General features: G+C 43.2%; 1 protein-coding gene across 6 annotated transcripts in view; it reads right to left on the reverse strand.

Annotated features, from left to right (window-relative positions):
- Nucleotides 1–17,518, reverse strand: part of FOXRED2 (FAD dependent oxidoreductase domain containing 2) — a 548,573-nt gene that overhangs the window by 233,737 nt on the left and 297,318 nt on the right. Inside the window, exon 8 of one of the 6 annotated variants that reach the window (XM_077278004.1) lies at nt 13,233–13,399. The exons of the other annotated variants lie outside the window; for them this stretch is intronic. Within the exon in view, the coding sequence (XP_077134119.1) occupies nt 13,248–13,399 (152 nt within the window). The 3' untranslated portion in view covers nt 13,233–13,247. Of the gene's footprint in view, nt 1–13,232; nt 13,400–17,518 lie in introns of those variants that run through there. 6 annotated transcript variants of the gene reach the window in all.

Genomic DNA, 17,518 nt, shown 5'->3' on the forward strand with positions numbered 1-17,518 from the left:
AATCCTATAGTTATATTGTAAATAAACACGAACTCAGAATAAAGTCCTTTAATTGAAAGAATGACACGGACTGCTTTAATTCATTTAAATTAAACCATATCCACTTTATAACCCATTCCACTGAAGCCATGGTCTCCTGTAATAAAAGAAAAATAAAAAACAACCATTTCCCTCACCTTTCCGTCGTTCTGTCCCATGTCGTAATCCATGTATGCGAATAAACAGTTTTCAACCTCAACAGTGCCAAATTGCGACCGTGCAGGCTGTATTACTAAGCCATGGGTTTGATGTCACTGCACAATACAAAGGTGACTTCAAACCCACAAATATGAACCCCACTTACTACTGCCACAGAGCAAGTGGGTAGAGTCAGGCAAAGCGCCAGAATTGATGCATTTAACACATGCACATTTTCTGGTGCGGTTGCGAGCTGCTATTTTTTAGGCTGGTTGGCAGTATCCATGGCCCCTTATCAGCCGGAGAATACAATCCCCCAGCTGTCTGTTTTAGCTTAGCTGGTTGCCAAAAATGAGTTAGAGCCCACGCCCTTTTTTAAATTATTATTTTAAATAATAAACCCCTCTATTCTTGATAACCAGCCTTATTGAAGCTGACAGCTGAGAGTTGCAGCTGTCAGTTTTGCCTGGTTAGTGATGCAAAATACAGGAGAACCCCACGTCACTTTTGGGGGGATCCCCCATTTTAATAACCTGGAAAGGCTAATTGTACAGCTGTGAGCTGAGGTCGGACAGAAATGACATCACAAATCTGTTTGAAGCTAGAGGAGGGAGAGGAGGGAGGGGTTGGGGTGTGTTTTGGAGAGGGTGTGCTAAGTTCAGGCTTAGAGGACAGTGCAATGCATCATGGAACTTGTAGTATTAGAGCACAATGACTCAGGAGAAAGGAAGTTGTCGATTAACCCCATGAGAGCTGAATCCAGCACTAAAGTGGGCTGCTACAGCATGATAAAAGGTAATATTGCTAAAATAAACACAGTAGATGTTTTCAGTGGCACATAATAGCAAGATTTATGAAAAAAAAAAAAAAAAGGTTATAGTAGTGGACAACTTCTTTAATGTATGGATTCATGTCTCCAGAAGAACTAGCTGGGCAAAACGTATTGGGCACTACAATGTACGGGCACTACAAAAGCAGATTTGCAATATTCTCTCAGCAACATCCACTGCTGCTAGTTTATGGAACACAACCATGGAGTCAAATCATCAATACACCTGAAGATAAATTTCCAAAGAGGTATAATTTCCAAAATCGGGTCACTTGAGTGGAGTATTCTGCTCTTCTATCACTTAGGACCTCTATATATGGGCTCTGCAAACTATTCCAGGAAAATCTGCACTCCAGAAGGCAAAATATGCTTCGTCCCTCCTGAGTCTTTCCGTGTAGTTAAGCAGTACTGTACAGCTATATATGGGGTATTTCCACATTCAGCAGAAATTGTATGAAAAATTTTGGTAGCATTTTTACCCATTTCCTCAGTGTGAAAATGTAAAATCTTGGGCTAAAACTAAATTTTTGTAGTAAAAATTTAATTATTTTTTTCTTCATTACCCAATGGTATAAAAGTTTGTGACAGAAGCTCTCCTAATGGGTCATTGTACCTGCAAACCATAAAAGTGAAGGTTGAAAAAATTCCTTACAACAGTTTTAATGTACGGTATTTGAGGGGTGCAGTTTTTAAAATGGTATCACTTTTGGGGAGTTTCCAGTACTAAGATCCCTTGGGATATGTGCACACGTCCGGATTTCTTGCAGAAATTTCCTGAAGAAAACTGGAAATTTTCTGCAAGAAATCCGCATTTTTTTTTTTACGTTTTTTTTGCGTTTTTTTAGCATTCTGCAAGCGTAGCTTGCAGAATGCTAAAGTTTTCCAAGCGATCTGTAGCATCGCTTGAAAACTGACTGACAGGTTGGTCACACTTGTCAAACATAGCGTTTGACAAGTGTGACCATCTTTTTACTATAGATGCTGCCTATGCAGCATCTATAGTAAAAGATAGAATGTTTAAAAATAATAAAAAAAATAAAAAAAATGGTTATACTCACCTGCAGGCGTCCGTTCCTATAGATGCCGGTGTGGTTCAGGACCTTCCATGACATCGCGGTCACGTGAGCGGTCACATGACCGGTCTCGACCAATCACAAGACCGCGACGTCATCGCAGGTCCTTCACCGCACACCAGCTATAGAAACCGAAGCGGCAGCATGCAGCGGAGAGGCGGGAAGACATCGAAGGCGAGTATATGACTATTTTTTATTTTAATTCTTTTTTTTTGACCAATTATATGGTGCCCAGTCCGTGGAGGAGAGTCTCCTCTCCTCCACCCTGGGTACCAACCGCACATAATCTGCTTACTTCCCGCATGGTGTGCACAGCCCCGTGCGGGAAGTAAGCAGATCAATGCACTCCTAGGTGTGCGGAATCCCCTGCAATTCCGCAATTTTAATGAACATGTTGCTTTTTTTTTTCCGCGATGCGATTTTTTCGCGGAAAAAAATGCAACATTTGCACAAAAAATGCGGAATACCCTGTAAATAATAGGAAGCATTATGTTAGCATTTTTTTCGCGTTTTTATCACGTTTTTATAGCGAAAAAACGCGAAAAAAACGCGAAAAATACTGAACGTGTGCACATGGCCTCAAAGTCCACTCCTTGAGTGCATCATGGCACCCGCAAAAGATAACAGTAAAATGTGCACTAAATTATGGCACTCCTTCCCTTCTGAGTTTTGTACTGTGCCACAAAAACAAAAATGTTGGGCTAAAACAAAATTTTAGAGTTAAAAATGTAATTATTCTTTCTTCAGCGCTCAATTGTGTGCTGTCAACATACTCAACTGCACCCCTAGATGAATTCATTGAGAGGTGTAGTTTGTAAAATGATGTCACTTATGGGGGGTTTCTGCTGTTCTGGCAGCTCAGGTGTTCTGCCACTGTGACATGGCACCCTCAAACTATTTCAGCAAAATACAAACTCCAATATGGTGCTTATTCCCTTTATAAGCTTTGCACAGTGCATCAAAAGTAGCCACACATGGGGTATAGGTGTACTCAGGAGAAATTGCACAACAAATTGTATGGTCCATTTTGCTCCTGTTACCCTTGTGAAAATGAAAAATTTGGGGCAAATTCAACCATTTTGCAGAAAAATATTTTTTAATTTTTACAGATCAACGTTATAATTTTCTCTAACCACCTGGGGGGTCCAAAGTACTCACCACAAATCTAGATACATTCCTTGAAGGGTCTAGTTTCCAAATGGCATCACTTGTGGGGGGTTTTCACTGTTCTGACACATCAGGGGCTCTTCAAACCTAACATGGCATCTGTTAACGATTCCAGTCAATTTTGTGTTCAAAAAGTCAAACGGTGCTCCTTCCTTTCCGAGCCCTGCGATGCATTCAAATAATAGTTTCCCCCCCATATATGGGGTATTGGTGTACTTAGGAGAAATTGCACAACAAATTTTGGGGACCCTTGTGAAAATAAAATAATTCTTGGCTATATTAACATTTTTGTGAAAAAAAGGTAAAATATTAAATTTTTCTTCTACATTGCGTTAATTCTTGTGAAGCATCCGAAGGGTTAATAAACTTCTTGAATGTAGTTTTGAGCACTTTCAGGGGCCGAGTTTTTAAAATTGTGTCACTTTTTGGGTATTTTCAGTCATATAGGCCCCCAAAGTCACTTCAAATGTGATGTGGTCCCTAAAAAAATGTTTTTGTAAATTTTGTTTACCTTGCATTTCCAAATGTGCCTGTGAGGGACGCTATCGCATCCATTCATCCTCTTCACGTGACCCACGACTGCAGCTGCCTCTGATATCCGGTGATGTCACATCAACTTCTGGAATTGGAAGCTGACTCAGGAGCATTGAGGCGGGACCCAGGCTCTCTGAGTGAGTGGGCTGTGTGGGGCTTCACGTCACAGCCTGTCAGGACTCTGAACATTTTTTATTACCGTTTGTGCATTACTGCCCTTTTCCAAGATGGCGTCTTTGGTCTCATGTGCACTGTGTCTTCCTGCTATAAAACTCCACCCCAGCCTTCAGTCTGTGCTAGAGTATTCTGCTTTGCAACCAGCTCCTGACCCTGGTGACTGCTCTGCAAAAACCTGAGACTATTATCCAGGCCTCCCTGGTTGTGCTAAGATATTATTTGAAGTGCCTTATAAGCATAGCTATCTGTGTTTGAACTAACAAGGACTTATTCGTGTCAAGTATCCTCAAGAATAACTGTGCTTCATAGACTTTCTGCTTGATTGCATTTTCCTCTGAAGTTTCTTATAGACTGCTAAGCTGCGTTTATTATTTGCACCAAGTGTTGTGGACTTGAGTTTCTCTCTGCACCTGTTTGAATCACTGTGTGATAATATAGACTTTACCATTTATAAGACTGTGTCCTGTAGTTGTCTTGTTCCATGCAAAGAGTCTCCTGAGTTATCCCCTATAATTATTACATGATACTCTAGCCTAAAAAAAAAAAAAAGAAGACTGCTGGAACAATGACTGCAGAGAGCAAATTAGAGCAGGTGTTTTCCATAATTAGCGTAGATCACTGCAGAAAGATGTGGAAGGTCTGCAAAAGAAGTTTGGAAGCATTGAACACAATCAACAAGTGGTTGGACAAACTTTGCAGGACTTAAAGGGACTCTGTCACCTGAATTTGGAGGGAACGATTTTCAGCCATAGAAGCGGGGTTTTCGGGTGTTTGATTCACCCTTTCCTTACCCGCTGGCTGCATGCTGGCTGCAATATTGGATTGAAGTTCATTCTCTGTCCTCCATAGTACACGCCTGCGTAAGGCAAGATTGCCTTGTGCAGGCATGTACTACGGAGGACAGAGAATGAACTTCAATCCAATATTGCGGCCAGCATGCAGGCAGCGGGTAAGGAAAGGGTGAATCAAACACCCGAAAACCCCGCCCCTATGGCTGAAAATTGTTCCCTCCAAATTCAGGTGACAGAGTCCCTTTAAGCACCCGCATGGCAGCCCTGGAAAACAAACGTGTTGGTATAGAGTCCCAGTATGGACGGGCTTTTCAGGACATAAGCACGCAAATAGCTGCACAAGCGACTTTACCCTCTGGGCAACCGCCACCAGCTAGCCCACCTAAGTTGCCCCCATTCAGATTTAATAGTGATTGCGACAAATTTCATGGCTTTGTGAATCAATGTATGCCATATTTTGATGTGCATGCTGACCGTTTTCCTAATGATAGATCCAAAGTATTGTTTGTAGTGATGCTGCTGACCTCACGAGCGCTCGCCTGGGCGAATCCGATGATTGAGTCTCGTGACCCACGGTTAAATAACTTGGATGATTTCCTGGCCGCTATGGCATTAATGTTTGATGATCCTAATCGCCGTGCAACTGCTGAATCTGCTTTATTGTCTTTACGCTAGGCAAAACGTTCTGTTATTGAGTATGGTACTGAATTCAGGAGATTAGCGGTAGATACCAATTGGGACAGTTATACACAATTGCCTATTTTTAAAAGGGGTCTGTCTAGTATTGTAAAAGATGAATTAGCTCACTCAGAGTCACCACAAGAGCTAGAAACGTTTATACAGCATTGTGTGCGCATAGACATTCGCCTTACTGAGCGTAGGCAGAAGTTTGCTGCCTTTAACCGCATTTCTAACTTTTCCCTTCCTTCCAAAGAGCCTGCAGGTAAAACATCTCGGGAGGTGGAGGAGGTGCCCATGCAAATTGATTCCGTTCAGAGGCGTAAGATTAATGAGCGCCGGGAGCATCGCCTTCGTGAAAGTCTATGTTTCCACTGCGGCCAGTCTGAACACTTTCTGATCAATTGTCCTAAGTGTCCCAGACGGCCTAACAAGGTGCTAGCAGCGGTAGGGGAGTATAACAATTGTGATGATGAATCTGACATCTCTGAAAGTAGCCTGCCTTTAAGCGCTGTATTCCATTCACTTTCTATGACTTCACCCCCCAAGGAGCTTAAGGAAAAGAACTCTCACTGTTCTCTCCCTATTAAGATCCTGTGTTCAGGACAGTGGATTTCCAGTGCAGCTATGATTGACTCTGGTGTAGGTAGCAATTTCATGGATATCGCATTTGCCAAGGAACATGGTATTGAAATTCAGCAAAGAGCCTCTCCAATTACCATGGAAACAGTTGATGAGTCACCTTTAATCTCTGGGCCTGTGGATCAGGAGACCGTACCCCTTGAAATTTTGTTGGAGTCTAATCATCAGGAGCAACTTTCTTTCTTGCTAATTTCTTCTCCTCATTTTCTTGTGATTTTAGGTATTCCTTGGTTGCGTTCTCAGAAACCAATTATCAACTGGGAGACCAAGGAGATTATCTTTCCAACAAGGAGCAACTCAGCGTTAACAGAAGCTGTCCCTGAATCCACGGCTACGGAACCACATGTACAGGTATTTACTTTACCTTCAGGATATAAAGAGTTCTCTGACATATGTGACAAGAAGAATGCAGATCAGCTTCCTCCACACAGGCATTATGACTGTCCCATTGAGCTGCTTTCTGGGGCAGCTATTCCTTTTGGTAACGTATACCCTTTGGCGGCACCTGAGCTTCAAGCCATAAAGGAGTATATTGATGAAAATCTGGCCAAAGGCTTCATACGTCCTTCTTCCTCACCAGCAGGGGCACCGATATTTTTTGTAAAAAAGAGTGATGGGACCCTGAGACCCTGTGTTGACTATCGGGAACTCAATAAGGTAACCATACGAAACCGTTACCCTTTGCCTCTGATTCCCGAATTACTGGAAAGAGTCTGCCATGCTAAGGTGTTCTCTAAACTGGATCTTCGTGGGGCTTATAATTTGGTGCGTATTCGTCCAGTGGATGAGTGGAAGACAGCATTCAGATGCCGGTATGGAGACTTTGAATCTCTTGTGATGCCCTTCGGGCTTTGTAACGCCCCTGCAACGTTTCAACAGCTTGCTAATGACATTTTCAGAGATTTGTTGGACCAGTTTGTGGTGATCTATTTGGACGATATACTAATCTTTTCTGACTCTCTACAGGAACATGAAGAACATGTCAAAACTGTTTTAAGACGTCTGAAAGAGAACTATCTGTATATTAAGCAGGAGAAATGTGAGTTCCATCATTCTGAGATACAGTTCTTAGGTTATATCATCTCTCCCCAGGGGCTGAACATGGAATCTGGTAAGATTCAGGCTATCCTCGACTGGCCGGTACCCAAGAACATTAAGGAGGTCCAACGTTCTATTGGTTTTGCAAATTTCTACAGACGCTTTATTCGAAATTTTTCTGATATTGTCTGTCCCATTACTTCCTTGACAAAGAAGGAAAAGCCCTTTAAGTGGTCTTCACAGTCTCAAGAAGCTTTTGATCGGCTTAAGATCTGTTTCACCTCAGCACCGCTGTTGATACACCCAGATCCAACACTTTCTTTCATTGTGGAGGTGGACGCTTCTGATAATGCTTTGGGGGCTATTCTCTCCCAAAGAACTGGAGAGAAGGGTCTGCTACATCCTTTTGCTTTCTTTTCCTGTAGACTAACCTCAGCAGAGAAGAATTACGATGTGGGAGACAAGGAATTGCTGGCTATTATTGCGGCTTTCTAAGAATGGAGGCATCATCTGCAAGGAGCTGCACAACAGATCATAGTGCTAACTGACCATCGCAATTTAGAGTTCCTTAGATCCGCTAGATGTCTTTCTCCTCATCAGGCTCATTGGAACTTATTTTTAAATCAATTTAACTTTGTTATCTCGTACCGTCCAAGTTCTCGTAATGGGACAGCTGATGCTTTATCCCGAATCCATGCTGCGGATTCCGTACCTGGAGCCCCATCCAAGACCATTCTATGTGATGCCAATTTCATCGGAATTATCCACGATCAGGTCTTGTGGAAGGAGTGCAGGGAGGCTTATGACGGTGATGTATTTCTGGCCCACCCACCTGTGGATATTAATCATGTCTTTAAGGGTGGCATGTTCAGAGATCGACGTATCTACGTCCCTGAGGTCGTCCGTCTGCAGATCCTCAAGTTGGTACATGACTCCAAGTTGGCTGGTCACAGGGGGGTACAGAAGACACAAGAGTTCCTGAGCCGATTCTTCTGGTGGCCAACTTGCCTGAAGGATACCAAGGACTATGTTCTCTCCTGCGAGGTATGTGCTCATTACAAGACTCCTCGTGTGGCACCTACGGGTCTTCTACAACCATTACCTGTTCCGTCCCGCCCTTGGGGGTCTATATCAATGGACTTTATTGTGGAGCTGCCTACATCGGGGGGCATGAATACAATCATGGTGGTAGTTGATCGCCTGACTAAAGCTGCTCATTTTGTTCTGTGCACCGGCCTCCCCTCAGCTAAAGATACAGTGAACTTGGTTATACAGAATGTCTTTCGGTTGCATGGGGTTCTGGATGAGATCATCTCTGACCATGGAGTACAGTTCACTTCAAGATTCTGGAAGGAGTTTTGCTCTGCACTCAATATTAATGTCTGTCTCTCTTCCGCTTACCATCCCCAGACAAATGGTCAGACTGAGCGTACCAACCAGACGCTGGAACAATATCTAAGATGCTATGCCAGCCATCTCCAGGATGATTGGTTGGAGTTGCAGCCGTTAGCCGAATTTTCATATAACAATTCTCAGAGCGCCTCCACTAAATTTACAACTATCTTTGCTAATCTGGGTTATTATCCGTGTATCTTACCTAGGTCTCCAATTAATTCTCCGGTTCCGGCAGTGGAGGAAAGGCTGACTGTGATGAGGCAAAATCTGGAGGTTCTGAAGGAATCCCTGACCACAGCTCAAGACCCTTATAAGAGATCGGCTGATAGATTCCGTAAACCTGCACCCATGTTCAAGGTAGGAGATTCAGTGTGGTTAGCAACTTAGAATCTGAAGTTAAACGTTCCTTCACAAAAACTTGGACAGAAATTCATTGGCCCTTTCAAGATCAACTGTATTGTGAGGTCTGTGGCCTGCCGGCTGAAGCTGCCTAGGACTATGAAGGTACACCCAGTTTTTCATGTATCTTTACTAAAGCCTGTATCTCCCAATACCTTCCAGGGAAGTGTTGTGCCACCTCCGCAGCCTGTGGTGATTGATGGGCAAGAACAATTTGTGGTGGAGGAAATTATTGATTCCAGGATTCGCAGGAATCGGCTCCAATATCTGATAAGATGGCAGGGATTTCCCCCCTGAGGAAGACTCTTGGGAACCTGTGGAAAACATCAATGCTTAACAGAAGATTTCTCGTTTTCATCAGAGATTCCCTGAGAAACCAGGTCCAGGATCGTCCTGAGGCCGCTTCTAAGGAGGGACTCTGAACATTTTTTATTACCTTTTTGTGCATTACTGCCCTTTTCCAAGATGGTGTCTTTAGTCTCATGTGCACTGTGTCTTCCTGCTATAAAACTCCATCCCAGCCTTCAGTCTGTGCTAGAGTATTCTGCCTTACATCCAGCTCCTGATCCTGGTGACTCCCTGGCTATATACCTGCTCCTGTGAACCTGTGTGGTGATCCTGCTACTCTGCTCTGAGTTCCTGCTGCATATACCAGTTTCCAGTAATCCTCCTTCATCTGCTGCTTGTGTTTCCTCCCATCTGCATTTGCTGGACATGTAAGCTGTTGCTGCTCTGCAAAAACCTGAGACTATTATTCAGGCCTCCCTGGTTGTGCTAAGATATTATTTGAACTGCCTTATAAGCATAGCTATCTGTGTTTGAACGAACAAGGACTTATTCGTGTCAAGTATCCTCAAGAATAATTGTGCTTCATAGACTTTCTGCGTGATTGCATTTTCCTCTGAAGTTCCCTATAGACTGCTAAGCTGCGTTTAATATTTACACCAAGTGTTGTGGACGTGAGTTTCTCTCTGCACCTGTTTGAATCACCGTGTGATAATATAGACTTTACCACTTATAAAACTGTGTCCTGTAGTTGTCTTGTTCCATGCAAAGAGTCTCCTGAGTTATCCCCTATAATTATTACACAGCCCAGTATTGCGAGAGCTTGGTGCACTCAGTTAATGAAAGCAGTGCAGGAGAGAGCGCACACAATGCTGAGCTTTGACGTGAGGTGAAGCTCAGCCCACTCACACAGAGAGACTGGGTGCCGCCTTGTTTATGCAGAGTCAGCTTCTAATTCCAGAAGTTGCCCTGACATCATCGGACATCAGAGGCAGCTGCAGCCGGGGGTCATGTGATGAGCATGAGCAGACAGCGATAGCGCCGCTCACAGGCACATTTAGAAGCAAAAGGTATTTGAAGAAAGTCTTATTTCCAAAGTTTATATTGATCTGCCCACTACACATTGTAATGGACAACCTCTTTAAGCTTAAAATTAACTTTGTCACTAAGTGGTTAAACAATTGGTCAACCAGATAAGTCCTTATTAAGATGTAGTATACAAAAAAATTACAAGTGTCCAATTGACTTTCACAACATCTGGGTTGAATTTTATGGGTCACTCAACTCTTCTCTGTTCTGTAACCTTGTCTTGTTATTTCAGCTGAGAGACCACCATCCTCTAATCATGGTACATTATTTTAGGTCTTTCTGATAATACATGAGAACAAGCAACCACCTGAATTGATATTTTATATTGACTTGACACTTGCACACTGTAATTTACTGTGTGTTAATATATTTCTGCTTTTTATTAATGACTTTTAGTGAATTTTAATTCATAGGAGAAATACAATATATGTGTCATGTTCAAGTCACTCACAGTGTCCTAGGGTCGCTGTGAGTGACAGTTCAGCTGCCTTACAGATAACAGGGGGATGTCAGACTGTCAGTTTAGTGTTTGGGTTTCCTCTAGATGTTTCCCTTTCCAGAAAATTGCCAGACTATTTAACTGGCTGGCAATATTCGGTCATTGTAAACTGTAGCTTTGCTCAAGAGGTGTGTGTTTGTTCTGTGCTCCTAGTCTGATATTCTGATATTTGCTGCTCGACCTTGTATTTGTCTTGACAATCTGTTTGTATAACCCTCTTGTTGTGATCCTCTACCTTCTTGGAATTCTGACCTCGGACTGTTTCCTTTGTCCCACCCCTCTGTCTATGCTGTACCCTCTTGGCTTTTTGCCTCAGACTTCTTGACTACCCAGGCTCATAGCTTGTCTTTGAGTAGTGACTATCGTCATATTACAATTTGCCTGTACATTTGTCTTTTTTGCCAGTATGGATCCTGTTCACACGCTCTGTGACCAGAACCAGTACTGGACCTTTCTGATACATTTTCAGGGGAGAAAGACCAGTTTAGTGTGTTGAGTTAGCGCTGTAGGCTATTAATTATCCCGTGATCCCAGTCATCAGGAAATAAGTCCCAGTGGCTGCAAATAATCATGTCCTTTCTGTGAGGAGGTCCTCCCTCAGACTTGGGTATTTTCTATGTCCCTCTGTAGAATAGCATGAACACGGGATGCAGTGAAGAGCAGGAGGCAAAACAAGAGTTAAAGGGTTTATTACAAGGGATACTCCTCGCAAGGAGAGAAAGGGTTAAGAGGGGAGTAAAACTGGGTATAATGTCAGGATGTGAACGGTTACGAAACAGGTAAACTTATCAGTCTGATTGTGTTATGAGCAAGAAAGATATGGGTCAAAACAGACCCAGAAAAACGACCAAAAAACCCAAATAAAGATGTATAAAAAATCAGCTTTATTATTGCAAAAAATATATAAACATATATAAAACATACCATTTATAGGAAACAGGTGAGGCTCAATACCGCAGGATGTGCAAGGACACCACTGAAAGAGCATATAAGGGACGCACGGAGCCGGGATCAGAGTTTAACCCATAGTGGTACATGGTGGGCTATAAGGCCCATATTGCTATGCTGAAAAATGCTAGCACCAACAGATATCCACATAACCGGACCAGAGGCCCAAGTAAAACAGTATCATGAGTATATACACATTACCTCAGATAGGGCAAGCAGGTAAACCAGATCCAGGGTCCGTGCGCCCTCCCCAACGCACGTTTCGGTTATAAGCCTTCCTCAGGGGGAATATATTGATGATTGTGTTATGATCCTAGTGGCAAGGATCGCAGGTCGGACTAGCTAAGTAACTGAACAGACTACTAGCTCTGGGGAAGTGGTAACTAGATTGACCGCAACCTGATCCTATCCGCAAACAACTATAGGCAGCCATGGAACGTTACCTAAAAAATCCTAGACGTCTCGTCACGGCCTGAGAAACTGACTATTCCTGGAGGGAAAGTAAGTCCTCACTTGCCTCAGTGGAAGACCCCAAAGATATAGAATAGCCCCCCACAAATATTAACGGTGAGTTAAGGGGAAAGCACAAACACAGAGATGAAATCAGATTTAGCAAATGAGGCCCGCTAATACTAGATAGCAGAAAATAGGAAGGAAACTGTGCGGTCAATAAAAAACCCTATTCAAAATATCCATGCAGAGATTGCTCGAGCCCCTGCACCAACTAACGGTGCGGGGGAAGCAACTCCGTACCCCTGAGCTTACCAGCAAAAAGAAATCACATGTTAGCAAGCTGGACTAGACTCATACACAGAAATCATATTGCAGGCAGATGAGCAAAAAATATTCAAACAGAACTTGGCTTATCCTGAAGAGGCAGAAAACGAGATAATCAGGAGTAATCAGAATAGCACTGAATACATTGACAGCCGGCAACAAGTGGAAGTGAAGCAGAGCTAAATAGGAGCCTCCCTGGTGAATAACGAGGCAGCTGTTCCAGCAGACCCGCAGGATAATAAACCAAACCACCAGGGGGAGCCAAAAAACCAAAGTCACACAATACCATCTGTGACCACAAGAGGGAGCCTGAAAACGGAGTTCACAACAGATTGTTTCCGAGCTGTGGTAGCTTGAAATCCCACGGTGGCACCGTAAGTGATGCGTGAAGTCTCTGGCCTGTTCCTGAAGGAAGTTGATGCACTATCTCCTGATGGAAGCAGAGTATCCGAGCTCCCTGAGACAAGGTCATAGGTTACCAGAACGACGTACGTGATGTGAGGCAGTCTCTGACACCGCCGGAAAGTGTCTCAGTCCAGTGGCGGTGACGGGAATAGAGCTACCCGGATCTAGATGTTTCGCTTGGTGAGATTTAGGTCGCGCACTCACAGTCAGTGTACACAAGGGCTGAAGAGCTCCAGCGCGGGCCTGGACTATCGCGTAGCCCCACGGAAATTGAGTCAACCTCTGTCTTCCCGCCAAGTGTCCCACTTTCCCTTGCACCGTGCCTTTTATGCCTGACACGCCCCCTACAGTGGAGTGCAAAGGTCTGTCTGGGTCAGAAAGCTTTCCCCCCAGCAACAATGGTGACATCCCCGATAGTTTCGTAACCGACACGAGAGAGGCACTGGCCCGGTCCATCTTCCTACACCTCCATGACACAGAACTAGCCGTTCAGGGTCTAGAGGGGACAAAAAAATATGTTGACTTTTTTATGTCTTGGGTTTAATCTACGACGTGCCTGACAGAATCCAGGTTGTGGAGGCAAAGATCAGGAACCTAACACAGGGGGGCTGTACTGCTGAGGACTATAATATCAAGTTGTGACAATGGTCCACTGAAGAGTTGTGGAATGATGCAGATCTCAGGTGTCAGTTTTGACAAGGCCTTTTTTTATACACTAAAGGATGCTTTGGCTATACATACTCCATCCTGTTCCTTGAGTAGGTCATGACTCAAGCCATTCATTTGGATTGCAGGATTCAGGAGAGGCATGATCAGAGATGGAGGAGGGGGATCCAGTCATTGCCCCCAAATCTGTTCAGAAATGTTTGTATAACACTGGTCAACAGCATTTTTGGTGCCAAAGATATTTCATCGAATTTAGGGTATTTTTGGGGTGCTGATTCTGAATATGTCATCAGTTTTGCCAGATTGGCTCAAGTTTTTGAGATTTTTGGTATCTTATTTATAGCACTTGTTGGTAAATGCGACGCATCATCTCATTAATTTCTTTGGATTAGTACTTGAACTGAGCAGTTCTCAATATAGTTTTGTGTTAATTAGTGTTCTAAAAGTTTGTTCATAGCTTGATTTTTGCACTAACTTTATGTTGTTGTCTGTTTTCCAGTGAAAAGCATGAACTCATCAAGAAGAAGTTGTCTTAACGATCCAGACTCATTCTGTTACATTTGTGGTGAATACACACTGCCAAAACATAGAAGAAACATAACAGACTTCGTAAAAAAAGTGTATTTTGCCTATTTTGGGGTTATGCTTGGGGACCAAGACAAGTTTTGGGCACCACACATAGTGTGCAAAGCATGTATCGAATTATTACGAAAATGGAGCAAAGGACAAAGAAAAAGCTTCAAATTTGGTGTTCCAATGGTGTGGAGAGAGCCAAAAAATCATCATGATGACTGTTATTTATGGTAAACACAGGTACAGGCACATCTTCACAATGAGGGACAGGCCTTCTTGCAGATTCCATGTTACTCCCATTTTCGTTTCTTATGCTTATTGAATCCTTGCACTTGCACTGCACAGAAATAACAGTCATCATGATGATTTTTTGGCTCTCTCCACACCATTGGAACACCAAATTTGAAGCTTTTTCTTTGTCCTTTGCTCCATTTTCGTAATAATTCGTTACATGCTTTGCACACTATGTGTGGTGCCCAAAACTTGTCTTGGTCCCCAAGCATAACCCCAAAATAGGCAAAATACACTTTTTTACGAAGTCTGTTATGTTTCTTCTATGTTTTGGCAGTGTGTATTCACCACAAATGTAACAGAATGAGTCTGGATCGTTAAGACAACTTCTTCTTGATGAGTTCATGCTTTTCACTGGAAAACAGACAACAACATAAAGTTAGTGCAAAAATCAAGCTATGAACAAACTTTTAGAACACTAATTAACACAAAACTATATTGAGAACTGCTCAGTTCAAGTACTAATCCAAAGAAATTAATGAGATGATGCGTCACATTTACCAACAAGTGCTATAAATAAGATACCAAAAATGTCAAAAACTTGAGCCAATCTGGCAAAACTAATAGCATATTCAGAATCAGCACCCCAAAAATACCCCAAATTCATTAAAATATTTTGGACACCAGAAAAATTTTTTTTTTTTGTTGACCTGTGTAATAGTTTATAAACGCATAAATTCAAAGTAAATAGTATCATTTGAACATTGCTCACACCTAAAAATCACACTGGGTGAACACAGTGAACAATTATTCATATTATAATCGCTATTCAACCATTTCATTCACGATTCCCGTCCTGTGTAAACATTTGTCTGACATCATTTGCTATTAATGACTATAATCACATCACTCATTGCTTAAACAATTTACTGCTCATGAGTTTTTGATGCTGTGTATTGCAGCATCTTACAGTTAAAAGCAAAGTGAATGGGGTTTATAGAAATCTCATGTTCTTTTTTTTTTAATTAATTGGAAACTGACCTGCTGTGAATGTTTGAAATTCGGAACATGTCAATTTCTCTTGTGCGTACGGTGAATTTTAAGTATGGATTTTCTCAGAGAATTAGATGATCTACAAGTGAAAAAGCACTAAAACACATTTAGTCCGCCCAAAAGGTTTGATACCTGAAAGTGTCAAAAACAATGTAGCTTTATTTAAAAATACTATACCAAAATGAGACAAGAACTGCAGCGTCAAAAGCACAATAAGGCCGGCGTCACACTCAGCGTAGGGAAATACGGTCCGTATTTTACATGCGTAATACGCAGAAATGATCCCAAAACAGTGATTCGTATGTCAGCCGTAGGCAGGGTGTGTCTGCGTATTTTATGCTTTTTAACCTCCGTATGTAATCCGTAATGCGTTTTTTTCTCACAACCAGACAAAAAGGACATTTAACGGTTTTGAGGGCTGAAATTAATTTAAATCATCACCATAATCCTATTTAAGGCCTCTACAACAGGTGGAACCCTTCCATATGGCCATTTTGTTGCTGTGCTTGTGTAGGTGTTTTGGTGGTACTTGGGCAACATGTATGACCTCCTGCAATTCACACCAACTCAGCGGGTGTTATTTAATTGGGTCTTGTCACGCCGCTTTGGCCATCCATACCCCGTGATAGTTGATCCACGAAGGAGGAGAAAAAGAATGTGGGTACATCCACTTTTGCGGCAACGCCTCACTAAAGGGCATTTTCTCAGGCTATATTCAGCTCTGCGGACATATCCAGACAAATTCTGCCAGTACTGTTGCATGACAATACCCACATTTGATATCTTGTTGGAGACAGTACGTCCTGGAATCACATATCAGGATACAAGGATGCGGAAATGCATATCTGCAGAGGAGCGTCTTCTCCTTACATTACGGTATGTATTCACCATACTCACACACTGTATGTAGATGATGTTTTAGTTACTAGCTTTCTTTTCAAACCATCTGATTTAAATTATATCATTAAATTTTTATGAAAGCATATCTAAATATGTAGTAAATGTTAAATGTTAGTATCCATTGTAAATTTAGGAAGGTACACTTGTCTCCTGCCTTTTGTTTTCCTCATAACTAGGGTTGAGCGACCTTTACTTTTATAAGATCGGGTCGGGTTTCACGAAACCCGACTTTTTCAAAAGTCGGGTCGAGTGAAATCGGCCGATCCTATAAAAAAGTCGGGGTCGGCCGAAACTCGAAACCCAATGCAGTGCATTGGGTTTCCAATGGTTCCCAGGGTCTGAAGGAGCGGAAACTCTCCTTCAGGCCCTGGGATCCATATTTAAGTGTAAAATAAAGCATTAAAATAAAAAATATCGCTATACTTACACTCTGACGGGCCCTGGTACTAACCGGGAACCTTCCTTCCTTAGAATCAGCCTTCCAGGACCTTGCGGTGACGTCGCGGCTTGTGATTGGTCGCGCGGCCGCCCATGTGACCGCTGCGCGACCAATCACAAGCCGCGACGTCACCGTGACGTCACCGAAGGTCCTGGAAGGGCTGATTCTTAGGAAGGAAGGCTGCCGGAAAGAAGCAGGGCGTGTCCGAGGGTGAGTATATACCTAATAGGAATATACTCACCCTCGGCTTCGTTCCGGCAGCCTTCCTTCCTAAGAATCAGCCCTTCCAGGACCTACGGTGACGTCACGGTGACGTTGCGGCTTGTGATTGGTCGCGCGAGCGGTCACATGGGCGGCCGCGCGACCAATCACAAGCCGCGACGTCACCGCGACGTCACCGCAGGTCCTGGAAGGGCTGATTCTTAGGAAGGAAGGCTGCCGGAAAGAAGCAGGGTGTGTCCGAGGGTGAGTATATACCTAGTAGGAATATACTCACCCTCGGCTTCGTTCCGGCAGCCTTCCCTCCTAAGAATCAGCCCTTCCAGGACCTACGGTGACGTCACGGTGACGTTGCGGCTTGTGATTGGTTGCGCAGCGGTCACATGGGCGGCCGCGCGACCAATCACAAGCCGCGACGTCACCGCGACGTCACCGCAAGGTCCTGGAAGGCTGATTCTAAGGAAGGAAGGTTCCCGGTTAGTACCAGGGCCCGTCAGAGGGTAAGTATAGCGATATTTTTTATTTTAATTCTTT

This window comes from Ranitomeya variabilis, chromosome 8 (genome assembly GCF_051348905.1).
Source record: "Ranitomeya variabilis isolate aRanVar5 chromosome 8, aRanVar5.hap1, whole genome shotgun sequence".
In the NCBI taxonomy this organism is placed as follows: Eukaryota; Metazoa; Chordata; class Amphibia; order Anura; family Dendrobatidae; genus Ranitomeya; species Ranitomeya variabilis.